A 23,803-nucleotide genomic window follows, 5' to 3' on the forward strand; every position below is an offset into this window, starting at 1 on the left:
AATATTAAGCATCATTTAACAATGTGGTAACAGAGACTCTGCAAAATTAAACGCTCATTTCCTCCCAACCCCCTTCCAATACGCTCTGCAACATGTTTTTCCTCGTCTCCCCACCCAGTCGGGGGCTGTTAATCCAACAAGTGAGCTTATGTGATGGAAGGGAAATGGGCTGCACGCTGCCCTTAGGGAAGGGAGGAGGAGGGAAATTCAGGAGCGAAGCGAGATGTCCCCAAAACCAAGGAAACAAAAGCAGCCCCGCAACACGTTGCAGAACAAACACCTGTTTGGCTGGTGAGTGTGTTTTGTCTTCGTCTTCCTTCCCTTTTCCCTTTAGCCATCCTCTTCTTCAGAGAATTTTAAACCCTTTTTTTGGTTTTGGATCTTTAGAAAGGAAGGATGTGAAAAAATAAACGTATTGAAACGAGGGCACACACAGAGCAACGATGGTGCATGTTCCACAACACCGAGCACACAGTCACTTCGCGTTGTTGTTGTTGTTGTTGTTGTTGTTGTTGGGTTTTTTAACCCCATCCTCGCATTTTGGTGCTGTTTCTCTGGATCTGGGTTGTTTGTTTCCTATTAAACATCCGTAAAGATCTTTTTGATGTTCACACAGTTGGGATTGTTTGTGGTTGTGCAGTTGCCTGCCTTAAAGGCAGCCTGTTTGAATGCACTGTGGTTGATTCCCCCTTCCTCGATCACCATGTACTCAGACTTGCTGAGGGTGGAATTGCTGCGAGCCTTCCTCATCTCCTCGCTGGACGAGAGGTGCTGGCAGCTCCCGACGTGCATGTACTGGGCTTGCTCCTCACCCTCCGTCTCGCGGTGGTAGAAGTAGTTGAAGTTGGAGACGATGACGGGCACGGGCAGAGCGATGGTCAGCACGCCCGCGATGGCGCACAGAGAGCCCACGATCTTGCCCCCGATGGTGATGGGGTGCATGTCCCCGTAGCCAACGGTGGTCATGGTCACCACGGCCCACCAGAAGGCATCGGGGATGCTACTGAAACCCGAACTGGGGTCGTCGGCCTCGGCGAAGTAGACGGCGCTGGAGAAGAGGATGACGCCGATGAAGAGGAAGAAGATGAGCAAGCCCAGCTCCCGCATGCTGGCCTTGAGGGTCTGCCCCAGGATCTGCAGCCCCTTGGAGTGCCGGGACAGCTTGAAGATACGGAAGACCCTGACGAGCCGGATGACCCGGAGGATGGCCAAGGACATGGCTTGCTGGCCATTGCCTTGCCTCTCAGCCAGCTCCGTCCCCAAAGTGATGAAGTAGGGAATGATGGCCACAATGTCAATGATGTTCATGATGTTTTTGGAGAAGGTGGCCTTGCTGGGGCAGGCAAAGAAACGGACCAGCAGCTCGAAGGAGAACCAGATGATGCACAAAGTCTCCACCACAAAAAAAGGGTCAGTGAAGGACGACACCATGGAAGCGGCTGAGGACGAGGAGTTGGTGAAGACATCGGGCGGGAGAGGGCCACCGCCCGTCCCAAAGGTTCCACCGGTTCCCTCGTAGTCGTGGTCATCCCTGAACTCAGGCAGGGTCTCCAGGCAGAAGATGACGATAGAGATAAGGATGACCAGCACAGACACAATGGCGATGCCTCGGGCCGGCCCAGAACTCTCGGGGTACTCGAAGAGGAGCCACACTTGGCGCTGAAACTCCTTGTCGGGAAGCGGCCGTTGCTCCTCCCGAATGAAACCCTCGTCCTCCCGAAACTTCTCCATGGCCTCCTCCCCTAGCTGGTAGAAGCGGATCTCCTCGGAGAAGATATCGATGGGGACGTTGACGGGCCGCCGGATGCGCCCGCCCGACTGGTAGTAGTAGAGGATGGCATCGAAGCTGGGGCGGTTCCGGTCAAAAAAGTACTCGTTGCGGAGGGGGTCGAAGTAGCGCATCCTCTTCCGAGGGTCCCCCAGCAGCGTCTCGGGGAACTGCGCCAGCGTCTTCAGCTGCGTCTCGAAGCGCAGCCCCGAGATGTTGATCACCACCCGCTCGCAGCACTCGTGCTCCCCGCTGCCCGCGGGCTGCCCGGCGGGGACGGCGGCCGGAGCCGGGGGCTGATCGTAGCGGTCCCCCCCGAGCGCGGGCTGGGGATGCTGCGCTTCTTCCAGCAAAGGGTCTCCGCCACCGCCGCCTCCCACCACGGTCATGCTGCCTTCCTCCCCTTCTTCACCCTCTTCCTCCTCTTGGTCAGGGAGAGGCTGGGAGGCGGCGGGGGGCTGCTGCTCGGTGTAGCCCAGGTTGTGGTGGCTGCTGCTCGAGCCACCCCGCGGATGCCGGCTGGTGGAGGAGGCGGCCGGAGAGTAAAGCAAGCTCCGGCGCTCGTCCATAAAGGTGTGGGGCGGAAGGGGAAGGGGGCGGAGGAGGATCGGAGAGGCGGCAGCCAAAGCCTCTTCTTCCTCCTCTTCCTCCTCCTCCGGGCGGAGAGGGAGAAGCGGCCGCGCAACTCCTCCAGCGGCTGCCGCTGCTCTGAGGAGCCGAGGCTCTTCTCAAAAAATCCGCCCCCAGCCCTGGCACCGCCTCGCACAGTCACAGCTCCTGGAGACACCCACCAGCACCCCCGGCCCAGCCCTGCAGCCCCCAGCGACCCGCGGCCATCCCTCCCCCTGCCCTGTCTGGGGGACCCCGAGCCGTGCCCCGGCCCAGGGACGCGCCGAGGGGTTTCGGTCCCCTCCCAGCGAGCATCCTTTGATGCTCAGCGGGCTGCGAACAGGGAGAGCTGTTTTCTTCCTGGCAGAACCGCTGCTTAGAAAGAGTTTTTCTGCCCTTTCCCCGGGAAGGTGAAATGTAGTTGTTATGATTAATTTGGGGGGTCGCCTGTTTGTCTCGAGCCCCGTTTGGGGCCGCGGCGGGGCTGCGGGTAATGGGAAGCAGGCAGCAGCCGAGCCGCCAACAGTTGTTTTGAATCAGCATTTCAATAGTGCTGGGGGATGGCTTTTTCTTCTATAGCAGAGTGAGTGTGATGTGAGTGTGCCTGTGTGTGTGCACACGTGTGTGTGTGTGTGTGTGTGTGAGTGTGAGTGTGCATCCCCCCAGGAAAAGAAACAGCCACGGGAGCTGAGCCAGCCCTCAGCAGCAGCTCCAGTCTGAACCCAAATCTGCGTTTCAGACTTTCCTGCAAGAAAGCCAAGAGGCTTCAGGTTTGTTTTTTTTTCTTTCTGCCTGCCTTCAGTTGATCTTTTTGTGCAAATAGTTCCCTTCTGCTCAGAGGGATTTCTTTCCAAGGTGACGCCTCTGCAGGAGCCCAGCGCCGGGAAACCTCCATCCCCACGAGACGGGCGCCGGGACAACCTCTGCTCCCTGCACTTGGCTGTGCGCCCCCAGCCCCACCAAGGGGTCCCCATTTTCCCTCTGGCCCCCAACAGCAGAAACACTTTAATCCCCAGCCACGTGCCCAGGGGGTTTGGGCAATTCAGGAAGTTGCCAGCTTGGGAGAACAGCGGGCACTGAGCGCTGGGGAGAGGCGAAGGGCGGCTGTGCTGCCATTCCCACACCAGCCAGGTGATCCCACCACAAGGGAGGCTCAGACCCCCCCAGCAGCCCTGCTCTAGCTCATCACCACGGCCATTTTTACCAGCACAGCCTCCAGAAGGCAGGGAGAAAAACAAATCACTTATTTATACTGTGAATTAGAAACAAGCTGTAGAAAACAGAAAGACTTAGGGGTGGGAAACAACAGCAGATACTGGTGTAAGAGCTGACTCTGGCCTGTAAATGGCAGATGAACGGTGTGGACAAGGTCTGAGGAAGCCAAGTCCTCCTTCCTCCTTGCTGACAGAGGGGAAATAGCCCTCTGCCACCAGAAATCAGAAGGGTTTGCTGGGGAATGAGCCTCGTGAAGGTTCTGCAGATGAAAAGGTGGATCTGGCTGTGGATCTAGCTGAGCCAGGGCAGCCTGTAGGTGAGCTGCTGGCTCTGCCTCCACCTCCACAGCGTCCCAGGGCTGGCAAGGCCAGCGCTGGGTTTTCACACCACCAGTGAGGCAGCAGCTCTACACTGCCGTTGGAAGACATTCAGTCATGATCACATGCATAGACACTCATCTCTGGCTGTGTCACCTCAACCCAGACTTGGACACATGTCCCTTGTTGCCACCTCCATCCTTGGCCTTAAGCCCCCTTTTGAGTCTCATTTTGCCCAAGGCTGCAGATCTCCTGGGATGAGGGAGTTGGGGCAATGGGTCCTGTCTTGCTCCTCCATCATTCCTACAGCAATTAATAGTGCTAATCAGCAGCATGCTCCCAGCAAGAGCATCCACTCCTCCCTTGCCACACGCAGCACCTCTCAGCCATCCCAGACCCCAGATGAAGCAGGATGCAAAGCCCTGGAGCCTCCTTAACCCTTGAGCTGCCCACGTTGCTCGTAGATCAAGAAAAAATGCTGGAAACAACAGTTTGCCTCCAAGTCTGAGGCTCTGTTTTCCACAGGTTTCATGATCATGAAAGAACCTCACTACATACATGAGAGTGGCAGTTAAAAACTTGTCTGGCTCATCCCTTTCCTCTGCTAGGATTCTTGCCAATAAATCACTGTCATCTAGTCTAAGGCAAACAAACAAGGCTGCTTTAAACCATAAACATTGATGACAAAAGGCTGGAGGCAACAAGGCATAACTTCCACAATCACAACAGTTTACTCTGGATCTCAGTCAGGGGCAAACTCTTCCAAAATTATTGAGAGCCACAGACCTAGATGCTGCTAGCAAAAGCCCTTCCCTTGAAGCCAGGAGGAGGATTAAGCCCTTAACCCCCATCAGCTGCAGTGCAGCAGCAGTCATTAACCCTTGAGCTCTGAGTAGTTTGGTTCCACATCAAGCTGCCTCAAATGATTTCTCTGGGGACTACAGCACAGTGGCCTCAGACACTGTATGGTCTCCTGGCCCTGTTTACTCCTCCACTGCTTCCCTGTAATCCTATCAAAGTCAATTAAGCTGTGCCAGGCAAGCAGCGTCCTGGCTGCAGGCAGACAATGGCCGCAGGGCCAGTGCACCTCCTCCCCAGTGAAGTTCCCTCAGCTTCTTCCTTCTCACGAGGTCCCAAGCCAAGGCTTAGGTTCAGCATCAGAGATACAGCCACAGCAATACCCCCTGCTTGGCATCAGCCAACCTCCTGTGTGTTCCTTGGAGAGTTTGCATACTGGTACCAAGCCCAAGCTTTGTCAAGCAGCAACAGAGGTGGCCTAGGTCACGTCCCAAAACGAGGAGGTGTGAGCATAAGGGTAGAGGCAGGGAAATAAAAGGCAGGGGAAGGGCCATGTCTGTGATGTCTGACCCAGCCAGCGCTTCCCTGTGATCTGGGAGCTTGCTGAGTGAGGTGCAGCATCAAACCTGCTCCTCAAGGCTGTGGCTTTTCTGTCTGATCCCAGTCCCCTCTCTGCAAATTTCTCTCTGTTTTCTCATCTAACTCTTCTGCTGCATCTGGCCTCAGCAAATTTAATTTCACTCCTAATGGCCATTTAAGATTTCCCCCTGTGCAAGGATCCACTGCCTGGCATATAACGTCAGATACGGTTTCTATGAAGATGCAGAGCAAGTGTCACTCTTTTCTTCCTTTAATGGACTCTTTGGGGTGGATTTCCAAGAAGAGAGAGCACAGGTTCCCTCTTCCCACAGCCAGACCTGGATGACGAGGGGAATCCCCTTGGCATCCCTCCCCATGGGCTGCACAGAACATCTCAGGACCTTTCGGCTATTCCCATGCATGGGGCTGCTTTAGCACCCTGCTTCCACCTTAAAATCTTGCTGCCTTCTTGCTGAACCCCTGTCACCCCTCAAGCAGCCTTTTGGGGTTACCCTTCTCCTACCTTCTCCTCCTTATCCCCTGTGAGCACCGGGCAGCTGGGCAGAGCAGAACGGCATCCAGCGAGCGGGATCTCACCCGCTGTCCCCTCCCTTGTGTTTGAATGGGAACCCTGCTTCCATTGATAAATCTGGGACAAATCTCCTATCCTTTATTTCAGAGGATCAGAAACCTTTCAGCTCAAATGCTGTTACAATAATACCTTAATGCACTCTAAATGTATTGTCTCTCCTCCCACAGCGGGGAACACGCAAAGCCCCAACTGCTACACGAGGCAGCGCGGCATTAACTCACTGCTGAGGTTTCTCGTGTCATCTTGGAAACATGAGCTCTGCCCCTCATCACGTGGACAAACATTACACATAAAGGCTTGAGGCTGCCACTCAGGTCACTAATCACCACCTGAACCCTTTGGAGAGGAGCATTGGCATCAGACAGACATCAGCATGAACTCAACTCTTCAAGATTAGCTGGGAACAATCCATACATTATATGGCTAAAACACACAGGATACAGCTAAAGCGTATGTCATACAGCTAAAGGATGGATCATACAGCTAAAGCATATGTCATACAGTTAAAACACACATCATACAGCTAAAACAGATGAATAAATGCTCTAGCCCTGCCCTGCCTACCTTGCTTCAGCCAGGTTTAACTACTTGCCCTCCAACTAGTTCTTCCCCTCCAGATTATCCCTAATTTAGGTATGGTTACTTGCTCAGCAATTGGGGAATAAGTTGTACAGCATGACCTCTGCCTTCAGACTGACCAGTCCCACCATCCTCAGCTCTTCCTTGCAGAGACAGGAGGTGGGAGCATCCCCACAGTCCCCCCTAGCAGAGCTGTGCCCGTATCTCAGTGAACACAACGATGGGGTCACTGACCCTGCTCCCAGAGGCATCACGTCTCATTTCCTCAACAAGCCACAGCAGCAGCAGCTGAGAGTTGCCCCTCCAGAGTAATGGCTGGGGTAAGACAAATCCTGTGCTGGTGCCACCCAGGGAGGCAGCAGGAGGGATGGGAACTGAAGGGTGAAATCCCACGATGAATTTAGTGCCTTAACGCTGGAGCACACAGTCCCTATTCCTGTCCCTGCCTTAGTCAGACTCCGGGTGTAACTCAGTCGTGGAGTGAATCCTTCAGTCTCTCTGTGCCTCAGTTTCTCATCTGTACATTAAGAGAGTATTTCTCGCCTCCCACCTAGAGTCTATTTAAATCCTGCACCAGAAGCCTTTTGCTGCACTCATGGTTGTGGAAAATGAGAAAGATACTGAAATTTGGAAGAGGGAGGGAAACTCAATGCTGTTGAAATACTGCAGCTTGCTTAGCCCTCAGCACAGGTGAAGAGCATCACTGTGAGCTCTGCAGGGATAACTGATGCCTCTCTTTAACAGAGTATTTAGCACCAAGCCAACAGGGCCTCAAACACCCTGCAACTGCAACCCCAACTGCAGCAGCTAACAAAGGCAGCAAGTCTTTAGACAGCCATTACTGTTAATAGATGGGGGGAAGTGAAAATTGAACTGCTCCCTCAAAGTAAGTGAACAGACAGGAGTTACTTCTCATCTCTTTTTCCACGATGCTGTGGATTTAGCCAGTGTTAACATGGCCAGCAAAGTTCAGGCAAGTTACTCTGCATCACTTGGTTATTTCACTCAGTGACTCTGTTGGCTTTAACAGAGCTGCCTGAGCTAAATCCCACCCAGCCCACGTGGGATCTAGGGGTTACAACTCAGGGTGTATTCAGACCTGTTTTAACATTCTAAAAATGTGATTAACTGGGTGGGATTATGGTGGCCAAGCAATGCCAGTGCAATGCCAGTGCAATGCCACTGTAATGGGGATCCTGTTCCAAGGCTTTCACAATGACAGCAAAATGATACTTCTTAGCAGCTCCTGTTGCACACCATTATTTGGTCATTAAGATCTAAGATTACATTGACAAAGCAATTTAAACACAAATCCAGGGAGACAACAGGGCAATGTGACTGTGTTTTCATTACAAAGGTAAAAATGTCGGTGGGAGTGGAGGACAACCTGGTCTGGGAGGAGGAAAGGGGAGGAGGAAAGCCAGGGGACTCCTGGGGACTCAAGGTGATGCTGGGAGAGCACTGGTGCAGCCATGGAAACTCCCATTTCTGGCAGCAGCAGGAGTCACAGGGGTGAGGGGTGACTGCTCATACCCTGAATAATTCACCCCATGGATGTCACTTCTACTTGGGGTTGGTGACAGTCACCCAGCGAGGTGCCACAAGTCAAGGCTCAGCCTTCGCCGCCTCCTGAAGCGGAGTGAACAGCGATGGCATCCCACGGGGTGTCAGCCCCTACCCCCAAACCCAGCAACTGCTCACTGGCTAAATGCCTGTGCTCAGAGCAGTTTGCCCTAAAACACGGGCTCAGTCTCTCCACAATAGAATTTTAAGCTGAGTTTTCAGAAGGTGCCCAAGACATTCGGGGTGAGTTGGTGCCTGAGTGCCCACGACTGCACAAACAGTTCTGTCCCTAAGTGACACGACTCTGCTTTGCACAGGAGCACTGCATCAGCCAGTGCTCCCAGTCTGATGTCCTCCTGCTTGCCCTTTGGGATGACTGGAGTGACATTGGCCTCAGGAACCAGACTTGTCTCTGCAGCATGAGTCCCCAAGGGGATAACTGGAGTGAAGGAGCCTGACCCAGCTCTGGGCCCCACACGAAATGCCGTGACTACCAGCACAGAACAGTGTGATCACAGGAACCCAGGAACCGAGGCGAGGAACCTCTCTGGTCTTCACTGAAACCATGGAACAGATGTGAAACTGATGGTCAGTTAAAATGAGGAACACGACGGGCAGTGGACAGAAAACCCCTTTCATTGCTCATTGCTTTAAGCCAACAAACACAGGAGCAAAATTGCTGTGGCATCATTACTCTGAAGCCATCGAAATTCCATTAGAGTTTAATAAAGTCATGGAAAGGAACAGAGTGACTGCCCAGATGCAATGAGACCCACGTTATACACACAAGGATGCTCCAGCGAGCTGGATCCTCCAGCAACACAGTCTCAGCTCTTCAGCCTCAAAGGAAACGGCTAAATGGGAAACTAAAACTTGCACAGGTCACCAGGCAGAACACATTGCTGCAGCCCTGACTTCCTGGCTGAAGTTAATTAGTTCATGTTTGTACAGTGCTTTGAAGCAAAAGAAAACCCCCACAAGACCCCACCCTGCAGTAAGAGCTAAAATTGTCATCATTTCCTTTCAATCCAGGGGAAATTCACTCCTGCTTGGAGGCCCTTCTGTCTGTCCTCCTCTGTCTGTGCTGGGAACTGGTTTGTTATAAGAAGCCCTCCCTCAGCTGGAACGTTACCATAGGGGGGTATTTTCTGCTGGGGAGATGCATCTGCACAGGGCTGCAGTCTCCAAACACAGGCAGCTGGGTTGTTTGCATTTAGCTGTAACATCTGGATGCTGGCAGATCTGCAAAGCCTGCAGGTAAAGCTGGAGCTCCTTCACGCTTCCCAGCCACTACACAAAGCTTTGCTCCTAGCTGGGAAACACACACCAGCAGAAATTTGCAGCAAAGGAGTCTGTGCAGCACCGTGAGGAGCCTGCAGGAAAGCTGGAAGACTCGAGCTCTGCAGCTCAGCCCTGTGGTTTCTTTCTAAGCAGATTTCCTGCTGTTCAGCCACAGCACTTCTCTGGGATCCCCCTTCCTACACAGCTGGTTTCTGAGAAACTCTGAAAACCCGCTCAGAAATCCCCTGGTATCACATGGAGCTTGCAAGAGGGAACACACCAAAGCCAGGGTGAGGGGTAGCAGATGAGTCACTCTCTTGCCTTCTGAAGCCCTCTCATTGGGATCAAGGGGTACATGCTGGGTGGTGGGTGACAGTCCTGCCAGGATGTCACCCATGGGTGCCACAGGGGCCAGGTTCATTCTGCTGGCCAACAGCCCTTTTGGCAAGAGCTATTACTAACAATCGAGATCTGCTAGCAATTAACACAAGATTCACTCAAGTGACTCTTCTTGCACAACCTCCACAGCAGAAGTAAAAGCCCCACATGCCTCTTTTCCATTTCTATAAGCCCAACACGACAATATAACCAACTTGGGGATGTTTCCTTGGTGGTGGGGGTCGGGGGAAGCTTCCTGGAGCCTGGCTTTTTGGGTTTATGATATGTTAGGAAGAAACCCAGGTCCTTGCTCAGCTTGGGGACATCAGGAAGCTGATCCACTCTGTCACCTGTGACAGTAACCCCAGCAACAGCTCGGCTGCCGGCGCAGGCAGGAGAGGATGCTGACTCACTGCCTGCTTTGCTTTCACAGCTCACCCTTCAGAAAGGTCTTGCTATTCCTCTCTTCTAAGCTTCTCCTTACAAATCCATGTTAAGAAATCAGAAGCCTCAATTAGAAAGGGACACGTAAAAATGGTATCAGTGAGTATCCAGGAGAAGCTGAGTTCCACGAAGGAGCCGGTGTGGGGCGGAAAGGCAGCGCCCAGCATTAGGCTGCTGCAGCCATTCCCAGCAGAAATGTCTCCTGAGATGGAAGGTTTGGCTGCAAATATAAATCACTGAATTATTAACAGCCTGGAGACAGCAAGAGAGGGGAGGGAACCTGAGACCTTCTTAAAGGAAGAATTCTCCCCAAAATGACCGAAAGCCTCTTCTTTCCTTTGACCTTATTTCTTTGCTGCTGCTTTGCTTTGTTAATGCAAATCTTGTGCTTCCTCCTCTGTTTTGTTCCCCTTCTTCTCTTGGGGAAGCACAAATGAGATCCAGAATGGTCAGGAGAGTGGAAATCAGTTGACTTTGCTCCTTTCTCGCAGCTTTTCCTCTGGGTAAAGTCATTTTAGCGATGGGAACACGGTGCAGGCAGAGAGTGGAGATGTGGGTGGGAGTGGGACCCGAGGTGACTTCCAGCATCCCAGGGAGGGAGGGAGTGGGGCAGGAGCTGGGATGTCACAGGAGTCCCCACCAGGACACAGTTCTGCAGCTGCCTCCTTGGGAGCAAAGCTGTGTGACACCCCTCCTAATAAACAGTGAATCTTGTGGTGCTTTTTTCATTGCCAGGATTTAGTTCTGCTTTTGATGCAGCCATTTGGTCCATCACAGGGGCATGTCCAGGTGCCCCTGACACACTCTGAAACTGCCTGGATGGTGTTGCCAGATGTGGCCATGTCTGGGGTGGGTCTCCTCAGCCCCAACCCCAACTCCTGGTACCCAGCAGTGATGGAGACCCTTGCCTTTTGCTCAAAGGGAGAGTTTTGAGACCTCACACAGGGCAGAGCCAGCGAAAACCCTGCACATGATATTATCTTCCAAAAACCTCATGAGGTGCCTGATGATTTCAGGGAGGGGGAAGAGCAGAGGATGAGATGTGACTCATGGCTGGGAAATGCACGAGTGTGGCAGAGTCTGCTGTAGAAAAATGAACCCAAAAGATCCCTCCTTGCTCAACAGTTCCCACAAGCCAGAATTCAACAAGAAAATCCTGCTAAATCTTCCAATTCCTGCATCTGATACAGCCATGTTTGGCACTGCAGGAACCCCCTGGCGATGCCAGAGCCCAGGGCACAGGGATAATGTGGGTCTGGGGATAGGATGGGATAGTGAAGAAGCTCTGCTGGCCATATAGATCCTATACACACCCTCCACACACCTTTCTTCCCGATGTACCCACATTTGGGTGACAGCCATCACCCTAAGAGCATCTATGCCATAAGGCTGGGTCCTTCCCTCCCCAGCAAGCAGCCTCTGTGCTGCCAAGATGCTGCCAGCAGATGCAGCCTTCTCCTCCCGTTCCTGGCATGGGAAACGAGTGAGAAAACGTGGTTTTTACCCTGTGCCCCCTGCAACAGGGTTTCAGGCTGTACCTGCCTGTGTCTATTGTCTGCTGCCTGCCTTATACAGGAGCTTTTAATAGCTCCATTATAGCAGCAAAGACAGCGAGAGGTATCTCTGCCAAGCTGAAGTGGAAATGCCTTTTAATGAGGATGACTCACAGCAGCCCCTCAGCCCGGTGTCAGCTGTGGCACTGTGGACAGGGCACTTGCTGACATTTTATCACAGGGGAGCTTGGATGGAAAGCTTTTTGCAGTGTGGAGGAGAGACTGAGGGCTGGACCTGAGGCTCTTCTCTGCTCAGCTAAATCTCTAAAGCAATGAGGTGAAAGGGTTATTTGAGCTCCAAAGATGCAGGAATGCCCCGAAAGGTGACATGAGCAATACTGCAACCACCTCCTCCACCAACCTGACCCAGAGAACAGGGACACAAGGTCTTGCACCTGTATTTTGAAGGCTGCTTCACCATTTAAAGACACCTGAACTGCAAAAGGCAGGATTCAACTCAACGCCCATATTTGGGGTTGCTTTAGCCCATCATTCATTAGTCCATTCAACAGATGAGTCAGGGACTATTTCCCAAGATGATGCCCAAAATTCAAGGGACAAAGGACCAAACCCCATGTCCCCTCATCCCTGTCACACAGGTTCAGCAATGCCTTTGGTGCCATCTGTGAAACAGGTTGCAGGGCTTGACTTTCCCTCACGAAGCACGCTGAAATCTGGGGAAGGTGTGATGAAGGGGCTGACTATAAGAATTTACACCACCTAAATTGCATTTTAGAGCCCATCAGGTTGTGGCTGGTTTTGACATTTGTTAGAAAGACATCAAGCTTTTTGCACTGGTTGGTCTGAAGACTTTCAGGCTGCCTGTGATGTGCTGAGGCTTACAGCCCCTTCATTCGACTCATTTTCATTTCTGCTGGCGGTCTCCAAGAGCTGCCACACAGACTTTGTGAATGGATTGGAAAAGACAGAGCAGCAATCCCCCCTGAAAGCTGCTCCAGTTCTCATTAATACAAATCCCCACGGGGTGAGCTCCCAGCCCCCTGGTCGTGTGAGAGGGAGCTGAAAATAGCAGCAGCTCTAATAACAATAAATAACAGGGAGGGTGCCAGAAGCCAAGAGAGAGTGTGTGTGAGTGTGTGTGTGTGAGTGTGAGTGTGAGTGTGTGGGTGTGAGTGTGAGTGTGAGTGTGTGTGTGTGTGTGAGTGTGTGTGTGAGTGTGTGTGTGTGTGTGAGTGTGTGTGTGAGTGTGTGTGTGTGAGTGTGTGTGTGTGAGTGTGAGTGTGAGTGTGTGTGTGTGAGTGTGAGTGTGTGAGTGTGTGTGTGTGAGTGTGAGTGTGTGTGTGTGAGTGTGTGTGTGTGTGTGAGTGTGAGTGTGAGTGTGAGTGTGAGTGTGTGTGTGTGAGTGTGTGTGTGTGTGAGTGTGTGTGTGTGAGTGTGTGTGTGAGTGTGTGTGTGTGTGTGTGTGAGTGTGAGTGCGTGTGTGTGAGTGTGAGTGTGTGAGTGTGAGTGTGAGTGTGAGTGAGTGTGTGTGTGAGTGTGTGTGTGTGAGTGTGTGGTGTGAGTGTGTGTGTGAGTGTGAGTGTGTGTGTGTGAGTGTGAGTGTGAGTGTGAGTGTGTGTGTGAGTGTGTGTGAGTGTGAGTGTGAGTGCGTGTGTGTGTGTGTGAGTGTGAGTGTGTGTGTGTGTGTGTGAGTGTGTGTGTGTGAGTGTGAGTGTGAGTGTGTGAGTGTGTGTAAGTGACAGTGATAATCGAAGCTTTTGTCAGAGTGTGAGTGTGAGGAATAACTGAATCCCTGCCTTGTTACACAGGGACTGATTTAGACCCTCATTATGCATTTGGCAAGTACTTGGCACAACGAATCCGTTTAAAACGGCACATGAGACTCAAGTAATTAATGAGAAAACTCCAAATCAAGATTACAAGGCAAGACTGAGCCTCCCTGGCTCCAATTAACAGGACAGAGAGGCTGCTTGTGATGAAGACGAGGGTGGGGAACAGGCTGGAGGAAGCCTCGAAGCCTGTCACTGCCTCCCCTCTGGCCTTGGGTCAGGCATTTAAGCCTCCTGGTACCAAAACTGCTCGTGTGGTGTTTCTGTTTCAAGGAGTATTTCGTGTCTGGCTCCTTTCACAAATGAGAGAGGCAAGGTCTGGGCTGTGGTCACTGTTGGGTGTCCCTGGCTGTTTCATGTCCTTGTCTCTTGCAACTCACATAACAGGCTCAAATGTAACTTGTTTCTTTTCCTGAACTTACCCCAATAAAAGCCTCTTTACCACCATGGTACATGTGCTTACTGCAGCTCTGCCATCCCTCTCTGTGGAGCCACAATACCTCCCAGCCTCCCAAATATCACACAGTTTAACAGCCTTAAAACAGAGAGATGGAGGGAGGGGCACCAGATGAGTTGTGTGGGTGAGACGTGGTCCCCATGACAGGACAGAGGCAGAAATGAAACACCTAAGTCCACAAAGGCTTCCCACATTGGCAACAAATGCAGAACACGATGGAAAAACTCATCAGGAAGGGTCCAGGTGCCATCCAAGAGGCAGAGAGCAAGGCAGAGCCTGGGTAAGCTGTGCTGAAGTCCAGCTTTAGGCACCCAAGGCAGCAGAGGACTGTAACCCCACGTCTCACTGCAGCTGGCTGTGAGGCTTTACATCTCTGCAGTTTAGGATTATCCAGCTGGGATTAAAAATGCCTCCCACCCTTTCATATTTAAATATAGGTTTTCAGGCTAACAACAACAAAAAAGAAAGGGAAAAAAAGAGACAGAGACAAGGCTTTGCTCAAGTGGAGCTGAATAATTAGAGATGACTAATACTATGTACTGTGGGAAAGCACAGAAGAGACTCTTGCCAGGATGCAGACCCTGGCTGATAAAGCCTACTAGATCCACAGGACAGGTCATCTGGGGTTTCTGGGACACTGTTGCTTTCAAGTTTACAGCCTCTCTTTCTTCTGAGTCTCCAAAGAGGCTGCTTTGCTCTAACATCACGGGTGAAAGACGTGTCTATGGGGAGTTTGCTGGGCTGGGACCACTGAGACTGTTCCTCCTGTCCCTTTGAAGAGGTGCCAAATACACGAGAGCCAAGTGGGTGCCCTGAGGGATACAGGCACAGCTGGGAGGGCTGAGAGCTCTAACTTGGCTGCAGCACTTGGGGAAAAGAAAAAAAGCCCAGCTGAGGAAATTTCCAGCCACTGGCACTGTCCTGGGCAAATACAGCAATCCACCTCAGCTACCTGGGGTCAAGGACTTTGTTTCTTATCCTATTTTAACACCAACTGGCTCCAGGTGGCAGAAAGACAGAACAAGTGCAGTTGGCCAAAGCTGTTGATTCCATTTCTATTTGTCCCTTTCAGTGTTGTTGGACGTTGAACCTATTACTTTTGTTGATCCCATGAAGGTGCTGCAGTGCTCTTTTTGGGAAGCATTCCTGTGCATTATCCAAACAGAGCAAGCTCAGCAGTGACCAAATCCTTTCTGGTTCTTGCATTAATCCCTACTCTTTCCATTTTCCCTAATAATCTCTGTGTTGCTCTATTTCTACTGCTCTGCTGACCTGCAGCTACACCAGCTCTCCTGCACTCCCTGCCAAGGAAAGCCAGGGATTAGGCTTGTGATTTTTGCAGTCATGCAGGCATTTACTCAGGTGATGCATTAAAAGTCCTGGCTTCAGATTCACTACCTCATCCATTCCTTGATGATCCTCATCTCAGAATGACCTGACCATAAATATATGTGCAGAAAACATGAGGGGGAAAAAAAAAGGCTATGGTTAGCCATTGCTGGGTGGATGGGAGCGTTCACTTCTGAGGCTTAAACACCAGCCTTTGCAGATCCAAGGATCAGAGCTCAGCCACACATAACAAGTTCATCCAGAAAACCTGCTGCCCTTGGTTATTAGCTCTGCTTTAGCACAGACGCTGCAGGACTCAGCTCTCTGCCTCACTAGGCAGGAAGTCTGTCCTCAGGGAGGCTGTGAAGACACACAGACACCCAGCCAAGTCCCTTTGCCTGCAGGTTTAGACACCTCTCTCCACAATCACAGGATCCCCAGCCCCTTCTGTGAGGCTGCATGCAGAGCCCCAGTGCAGCTCCCCTTCTGCTCGTGTGCCTGGGGGGTGTGTGTGTGACAAGCATGGAGATGTTTGCCAGAAAGCAGAAAACCTCACAGATTTCCTCGAGTCTTCCCTCAGACGTCTCCAGCTCCCACCCAGACTCTCTCACAGAGCTGCACACACTAAGATCAGATGCAGATCTCCCCACTGCAGAAATATCTGAGTGATAGGAGCCTTTGTTCCTTGCCAGGCATAATTGCAATTGGAGCAATGCTCTCCTCTAAGAGAAATGTCTCTTTAACCTCTGATTTATCTAGAGGTGGTTAAACTCCATATGTCTATCTGCAGCAGCTGATAGGGAAACACTGAAGGAAGCTGATACCATCTTTCATTTCTCATCAGTAACCCCACAGCTAGCCTGCTGCCAGCCAGTTTATTTTCCATTGTACAAGGCACCAGCTGCATCCTTCCAGGTCCTAACAGCCCACTTTTAGATCTATTCAAAGCCTGTCATTTCTACCAACATCATTAACAACAAGATTTGGGACAAAATGTTTTGCACCTTGGTTTTTTGTTCGCTTTAGTCACAGCTGAGAGAAGGAGGTTTGTTTTTGCCTTTGCAAAGGAAGCTGTTGGGAGGATGACAAGCCTTTGTTCTTCCTAGGGCACTCAGAGAATTGGCACTTCCAGAATGGAAGTCCTTAGGAGCCCATTCAGACCCAAGGCTGTTAAGAAAATTGATTATGAATTCCATTAAGCAAGTTGAGATGAACCAAAGGTGGCACAGCCGGCTGTGAGCCCTGCTCGCCTCAAACCGACACTCCCTGAGAGATCCAGGCACTAGCCTGGAGAAAAAACCTCTCTGCAAAGTTCAGCCATGCAGCTGAATGGCCCTGACACAGAAACCTGGGGCCAAGCCTTAGAATATGTGCCCTGCATCCATGAAACATCTCTGACAGTCACACAGTATCAGGCAGCCTGGCTGTGGCAGAGCCTCCACCCAGAGCCTCATCTCAGGACCTAGGAGCAGATCCCACCCTGGCATCCCTGCCACTAAACTTACAGTTCAGCTCACAGCTGCTGGGGCAGCTGAAAAGCAGCTCATTTTGGTTGCCTTTGAATTCTCCCCATTTGCATCACTAATGCTGTAGCAGGATCTATTCCCCAATGCCTAGCCAGCATCTCCCCAGGTGAGATGTGAGGGAGGTGTGATGCACCAGCCTGTGCTTCCAGACGCTGCTGGGTGACTGCTGGAGGGTGTTTTTCTTTTGCCAGATCTCCAGTGGTGTGAACACAGCGTTGGGGGGAGGGCAGAGATGGCCACCCCATCAGAGTGCAGTCACACACTCAGCTGTGCAACGGGAGTAACGCTCACATTTTGAACCTGAGTCATCACAGACATGAGGAGAAAGCTCCTTCCCTTCCCCCTTTCCTTTCCTTTTCCCTTCCCTGACTGGAGCACAGAGAAGAGCTTGGGATGGGAGAGCTGATGATTCCTCAGGAGTGAGAGGAGTGCCCAGTAACGTGCAAATTTCCATCACCCCTCAGTGTCACCAGTGCTTGAACATCTTTAACCATGTCTACCTGCCCACCAGGAGACCACCAAACAACACCCCTGCCAGGCCAGGGCAGGCCCCAGTGCCCAGCAGAGGTGACTGCTCCAGCTCCAGCAGCTTCCTATCCAGCCACCAACTCACACACCCAGGCAGGCAGCTGAGCTCACCCAGGGGAAAGGTATGTGCCCCACCAGCCCTGCCATGAGAAGACACATTATGCTCAGCTCCCTCCTGGCCAGGAGTTATTTGTCTTCTGGCATTTGGGAGGGTTATTAACACAGAAGTAAAACTGAGCAGACAATAAACCCACAGTGCTGGAGCTGCAACACGTGTTGTTTCAGGAAACTTAAACCCCTGTCAGCAGGGAGCTCAGCCCAGAGGTGCCTGTGGCCAGCCCTGCCCTGGTGAGCATGCTGGGATTTATGTTTAATAATAATTCTTCTATGAAATCTGCAGGGATTGGAGGTTGTGCAGACAGGAAAGGACAAAAAAAGAGAAAGGGGATATTGAACCTGCAAAGCCAGGCAGGGACACCAACTATTTTCCTTATCCTCATCAAAATAATCCTAAGGACAAGAAAAAGCTTGTCTCCCCAGCAGCCTGCTCTTTCATTTGCAGGTGGGATCCACAAATCCTCTGGCAGACCTGGCACAGCAAAGGAGAAAGCCTTATATGCTGACCTGCCTCTGATAACTAAGTAAAACCACATTTATGGGATTAGCTCAGGTAATCCCTGGTAAATGCAGTTTTGTTTGCACCATGTTTGGAATCAGAAAACAACTGAGCAAAAAAAAACAAGGCAAAAAGCAGAGGTGTGGTTGTTTGGATCCCAACAAGGAGAGGCTTGGGAGGGCAGGTGATAGTAAACACTCAAGTCCAGCAATCAATTCAAAATTAATCCTAGGGAGGAATTAATGGTAGATGAAGGTAGTTGAGGGAAGGTTTCAGGGCTGATGCCTTTACACTTGGCTCTGCATTTAACACTCAACTCTGTGACACTCTCAGAGCAAGAGAAATGGGTCTGAGGGCTTCATGTTAGCCTGAACTGGACACAAAGCCCACCAGAAATGCATTCAGGTAGGGCTGTTGCATAACAAGATGTTTCTCCACCTCTTTGGGGAAGCTGGCAATGCTCAGTACCCCCAGTGCAGTAACTCGGCTGCTCACACTGTGATTCTGATGGAGCAGACACCCCAGGGACACCTCCAGTTCCCCTCTACGTGCTCCAACACCTCCTCTTCTCTGCAGTACCCCAACCTGCACATCCCCTCCAAGGAAACCCACAGCAAGGGATGCTCCTTCCCCATCTCAACAGCAAGGCTCTGGAAATGGAGAGCATTGACACCATCCAGCACGTCTGTGGCTACATGAAGAATGCAAATCCCTTCTGCTGGCACAGCTGCCTGTGTTTCAAACCCCATGAGACCTCATCCCAGACAGTGCTTTCCTTTCAGGCCTGCAGCAACCCATCCTCTTGCTTTAACGTGACTTGACATGATTTTCTTTTTCCCAGGTACACAGCCTGTCTTTTCCTCTCTCTCTCTCTGGTTTCTTGATGGCGGCAGAGCTGTCAGCCTCATCCTGCTCTGTGGCAGGGGCTGACCCAGCTGCCTGGAGAGAGCAGAGCTCTGCAGTACATGGGCATATGTGGGCATTTTCACAGGAGGGAGAGCTACAAAATGCTGTTTGCTTTCCTTTAGTTGCAAAAGGGGTGCTGGCTCTTGCTGCCTTCTTTCCCACAGGGTCAGCTCTTTGTGTGGACTATGTATTTCCACAGCATCTTGTACAAGGACACCATCAATAACAGCCAGGTCGCTAAAAATGCAGATCCTACAGACCTGAATGCAAAACAGGGTGCTGAACAGCTGAAAACATCCTTCAGTACCCCACTGTTGTGGCTGCAGAGGTGCAGGGTGACCCATGACAACCCAAGACTCGTGACCTGGACAGCCTGAGATTGCCTTTGAACACAAACACCTTTCCCCTCCTCTGCCACATCCCTCCTCAGCAGCAACAGCCCAGCGGGCTCAGACTCAGTGTGCCAGACGGAGGAGCGAGCGAGCACAGCTGGCTTTCTGTGCTCAACAGTCCCGTGGAATCCTGGGCTGGGATCCTGCATCTGCTCTGGTCTCCTGACAGTGCCTGCAGCCAGCCTGCCCGGGGTTCCCTGCACAGAGGGAATCCCACCACGGCACCCACACCCAGGGGGGACAGAAAGCAAGGCTTGGGTTGAGGGAAATGAAGCTATTCCCCTAATAGCACTTGGAGGATGTACTATGGTTGCCCTGGAGCTGATTTAAGCTGCACCTGAGGCCACCACAGAATCACAACGTTTGGAAAAGCCCTTTAAAGGTCATTGAGTCCCACTACTCACCTCACTGCCAAGCTCATCACTCAGTTAAACCATGTGCCTCAGCACCTCATCTGTGCATCTTTTAAATATCTCTAGGGATGAGGCCTCCACCATCTCCCTGAGCAAACCCAGCCCACATCAAGGCCAGAAACCAGGGCTGGGTTGCCGCTCTGCCCTGGCAGAAGCTGTGTGTCAGCGTTGTGAGTGACACAGCTGGGCTCAGCTAAAGCTAAAACAGCCCCTTGCTTTACAGCAGAGTGCCACAGATCCCCCCAAACCCCACCTGCAGCCAAGCCACCAGCACTGCCTTCTCCTGCTCTGTACATTTTCTACCTGGCTGCAGCAGAGCCCAGCAGTCCCAGCAGCTGCAGGTCTGGTGTCGCTCCCGTGTGGCGGCGGAGCCGTCGCGCCGGCGGGGCAGCGGATGCCGAGGGTGGCAGCAGCCCTGACGCAGGCTGCAGCGTGCTATCTTTAGAAGGAACACATGCTATGCCCAATTCCTTCTGCTCTATTTCCTACGTGGAAGCCTTCACGGTGCACGCTCGCAGGAGAGGGCTCCGTGTGCCACAGCTAGTGCCGGCACGTCAAGGAGCACCAGGCAGGTTGGCAGTTAAGCTCCGATGCCATAACGCGGCTGCTCCCGCTGAGCACTTTGGTGTCACTTTATCAAGAGTCACAGGAGCGTGTCACTCCCACTGAGGCATGGAATGGAGCCACCTTCTGCACAGCCACCCTCACCACCCATGGCCAACAAGGCTGGTGTAAGCCCTGGTGCAAAAAGTGTGTCAGATCCATCCTCAAACTCATAGCCCAACACCCAGACTCATCCAAATCGAGGAGCCTGAGGAATTCCATCCTTTAATATAAACATCAACCTTTAGTAAGGGCTATACAAATGTGCCTTATGTGGGAATCTGTAGGGCCAGTAGATGTCTGCATGAAGAAACTACCCAGGAAATCACCTGCTTGGGGTGGGTGCTGTTGAGGGAGCTCTGTCCTTCAAGCTTCTCCACCCTTAGCAGAGAGGAATTTCAGCATCCTGGGGCTGGGGTCCAACCTCTGCTTCCTGGTGCAGTGCTTTTGCTGTTAGACTGTTACAAACAGGTGAAAAAAACCCGTGCAGCCTGCCTTGCAGAGTCTACAGGAAAAGTGCTGATGGTTTTTGTGGGATTTGGGTGTGATCTCAGCCTTCTACCTCATGGTCCTCTGGAGACTTAGTCATACAGTGCCCTGGTTTGCAAATCATGAGAGGTCAACACAATGCAGAAGCTCTGAGCTTAGACTAGCCAGGACAGCTTCACCTTTTCCTCAGAATTTCAGGGAATTCCATGCTTTATGGGAATCTGTCCTCAAAATCCATGTCAGGAGTAAATGGCAAACATTTGTACCACCTGGGTAGAGGGACAGGAGAAAGAAATGCTCCTCTGGGGGAGAAATTAAACCTTAGCACAGCCCTGGAGGAGAAACATGAGTGAAGAGATACCCAGACATTCCCTGCCCACATACTCCCACCTCTGAAAGTCTTCTCAGTCTGCCCCCACCTCTGGGGGTTATGATCTAGCTAAACCACGTGAAGTAGAAAGAAAACTGTTTGGCCAGAAGCCAGAGATTGCTTTTCTGGGCTGCCAAACCTCATCAGAGCAGCCTGTGGGCAAAGCGTGGCTCTGCCACCTCCACGCAGCACTGCACACAGTCACCCACCAGCCCCAAAGCAGCTCCAGGGCAGGAGGAAAACGTGCTGCCAGGCAAGGTGAGCAGAAACTTCCCTGTGCACTTGGCTGCTGATGGACCCAACCCAGGATTTATAACAGCAAGACCGTTAAAAAAACCCCACAACCAGTAATAAATAGAGAAATGGGTCATTCATGGTCCTCAGTGAATTTAAGCACAATTGATACCACACTGGTGCGTGATTTACCAGAGGGGTGACAAGGCTGTCACCCGTAATAACCCTGCCCATTGTGTGCTGACAGCACCCAAGGCAGGAGCGAGCTCAGGCAGGGCTGCAGACACGAGGCTGTCTGGCCAGACAGCTCAGATGGCTTCTGGGCCATTGCATCAGCAGAGGGGATGCAATGAGGGGAGCTTATTGCACTGAGAGAACTGCTCAGCTGAGTCTAAATCCCTCTTCTGCAAGAGGATGCTCCTTGTGAGGTGCCAGCTCCTCTTTGCTTTGCAAGGAGAAAAGTGGGAATCCTACACCTGGATCCAAACTGGCCCAGTCTGGAGAGGGAGCACCCACCTCACTGAAGTGTCACTCCTGACTGAAACAAATGGAAAAAACAGGGGGGAGGGGGGCTGCTTGATTAAATATTCATGTGAAAAAGCATTCCTGTCCTTCATAAATAACAAAAACGTGTTCCTCCTCATTAATATGCATCACTGCTGACTCCTCCAGTGAAGCCAAGCTCCATCCCAGGGACTGCACACCAACACTTTCTGTCAGCAACATGCACCAGCACAGGTTATTTTTAAGTCATTTCTTTTTCCTGGCTTGCTACTCAAGGTGGTAATTCTCAGCTTGTGCCTGTCCTGAACAGCACAAGGACCCACAGGCACAGCATGTAAGACAGAACATCACGCTGGAAAGACAGGAGCAATGCCAGTGCATCAGGAGGCTGACACCAGAAAGGATGAAGATGGGGCGGCACGATTTTAGTCACACCTCACTGCCTGCCCTGTGCCCAATGGCAAGAAAGAGGCAGAGAGACAAACTCTGGAGTATGACAGACTGTGCAGCCCAAGAGCAACTTCTGAAACACCTCCTCTCTCAACTCCAGGGAGGAGAGCTGCAAAGGGGCAGCAGAGGGGAGTGCAGAAGCCAGACCAGCTCACAGCAGCTTTGGAGATGAGTATTTGAGCAAGTTTCTCCATTTGACCCCATCAACATCAGACTTGTGTAGCCAAAGAGTGAGACACAAGCTTAATTCCTACTGATAGTTCAGACTACATGGTACTTACAGCATCACAGTGCCAGCAACTGTACAATTAAACCCAAACCAGCCCCTGGTTTAAAACCTCCTTGCACAGGTCCCACTCAGGAGGACCTGGAATTGATGGATCCCAAATTTTCTTTCACCATGCTGGCTAAAATGTTTTATCTGCTTGAGAGAGCACACGATGTCACACAGCAGGGGAGCCAAAAGCAATACTTCTAATCCTGCATTAACAAACATGACTCACCCATTTATTTTCACTGGTATGTTCATGGTTATTTTAAGCTTTGTCTAAAGAATGCCAGCTACTGTATAATAACTGGGATGAGAGATGGCAGTGTTTTTATTTTGCTTTACAACTAAACAGTTATTTTTAGTTCCTTTAAAAAAACCCACAAACTGAAAACTGAAACTGGCTTGTAAATGATCTTAAACACTTTGGGACTGATTTGCTAAGGCAGATCCACATGAGTAAGTCTCACTTCCAGGCCAGAGTTCCCAGGAGGGAAAGCTGGTGGCCTAGATGCCACCAGACCTAGAACTGGCTCTGCACTTCCCTGGGTGTCAGTCTGGCTGCCAGGACATCCCAGGCAAATCACAGATGAAGGGTTTAAGAGATAAGACTTTGCTTTGTGGGAATCATAGAATCATTTTGGTTGGAAAAGGCATTTAAGATCAAGTCCAACCATGCACCTCACACTCCCAAGCCCAGCACTAAACTAAACCATATCCCTCAGCACCTAGGCACCTGTTTGCACGGGTGACGACTTTAGTCTTGCACATAGAAATTCTTCTTCCAGCTTCCTTGATGCTGGCAAACGTGGAGCTCTGCAGGGCCAAGGCTGGTTGCAGTGACCTGGCACATTTGCTGAGGCCAGATACAAGCAAAGCAAAGAGCAGACACCCCAAGAGCCATTGTGAACACTGCAGGTGACTGGTCTCCCTGGACACTCCACCATGCACGTCTGGTGATGGTTGGTGGTCTCCATGCACCAGAGTGAATACATCTCAGCTCCCTCCATTACACCAATTTCCAGGCCAGCACATTGGTGTAAACCACAGTTCCTGTTTGGGCACTGCTGGAAATGGGAAGAGCAGTGTGTTGGAGAGAAAAGTGGCTGAATTTTAGCCGAATGGGGAACAAGTAGCCACACAACCACATCCAACCATCACTTCTCCAAGCTGCCAGAACCCCGAGTAAACACCCTCCCACAGCTTCATTCTCCTTCCCACTTTCCCCATACTTGTATCTGGAATAAATCCA

General features: G+C 51.5%; 1 protein-coding gene across 2 annotated transcripts; it reads right to left on the reverse strand.

Annotated features, from left to right (window-relative positions):
- Positions 1 to 579: 579 nt before the first annotated feature.
- Positions 580 to 2,412, reverse strand: KCNA3 (potassium voltage-gated channel subfamily A member 3). Of its 2 annotated transcripts, XM_062013589.1 has the most exons (3): positions 2,398 to 2,412; positions 2,149 to 2,190; positions 580 to 2,094 (listed from the first exon to the last, which is right to left on the reverse strand). In XM_062013589.1, exons 2-3 carry the CDS (start codon positions 2,155 to 2,157, stop codon positions 580 to 582), a joined length of 1,524 nt encoding a protein of 507 aa, XP_061869573.1. In that variant the 5' UTR covers positions 2,158 to 2,190; positions 2,398 to 2,412. The 2 variants fall into 2 exon arrangements, with proteins under 2 accessions (XP_061869573.1, XP_061869572.1); XM_062013588.1 differs by lacking the exon at positions 2,398 to 2,412 and having other exon boundaries at positions 580 to 2,337.
- Positions 2,413 to 23,803: the final 21,391 nt, after the last annotated feature.

Source organism: Colius striatus, chromosome 22 (genome assembly GCF_028858725.1).
Source record: "Colius striatus isolate bColStr4 chromosome 22, bColStr4.1.hap1, whole genome shotgun sequence".
Lineage (NCBI taxonomy): Eukaryota > Metazoa > Chordata > Aves > Coliiformes > Coliidae > Colius > Colius striatus.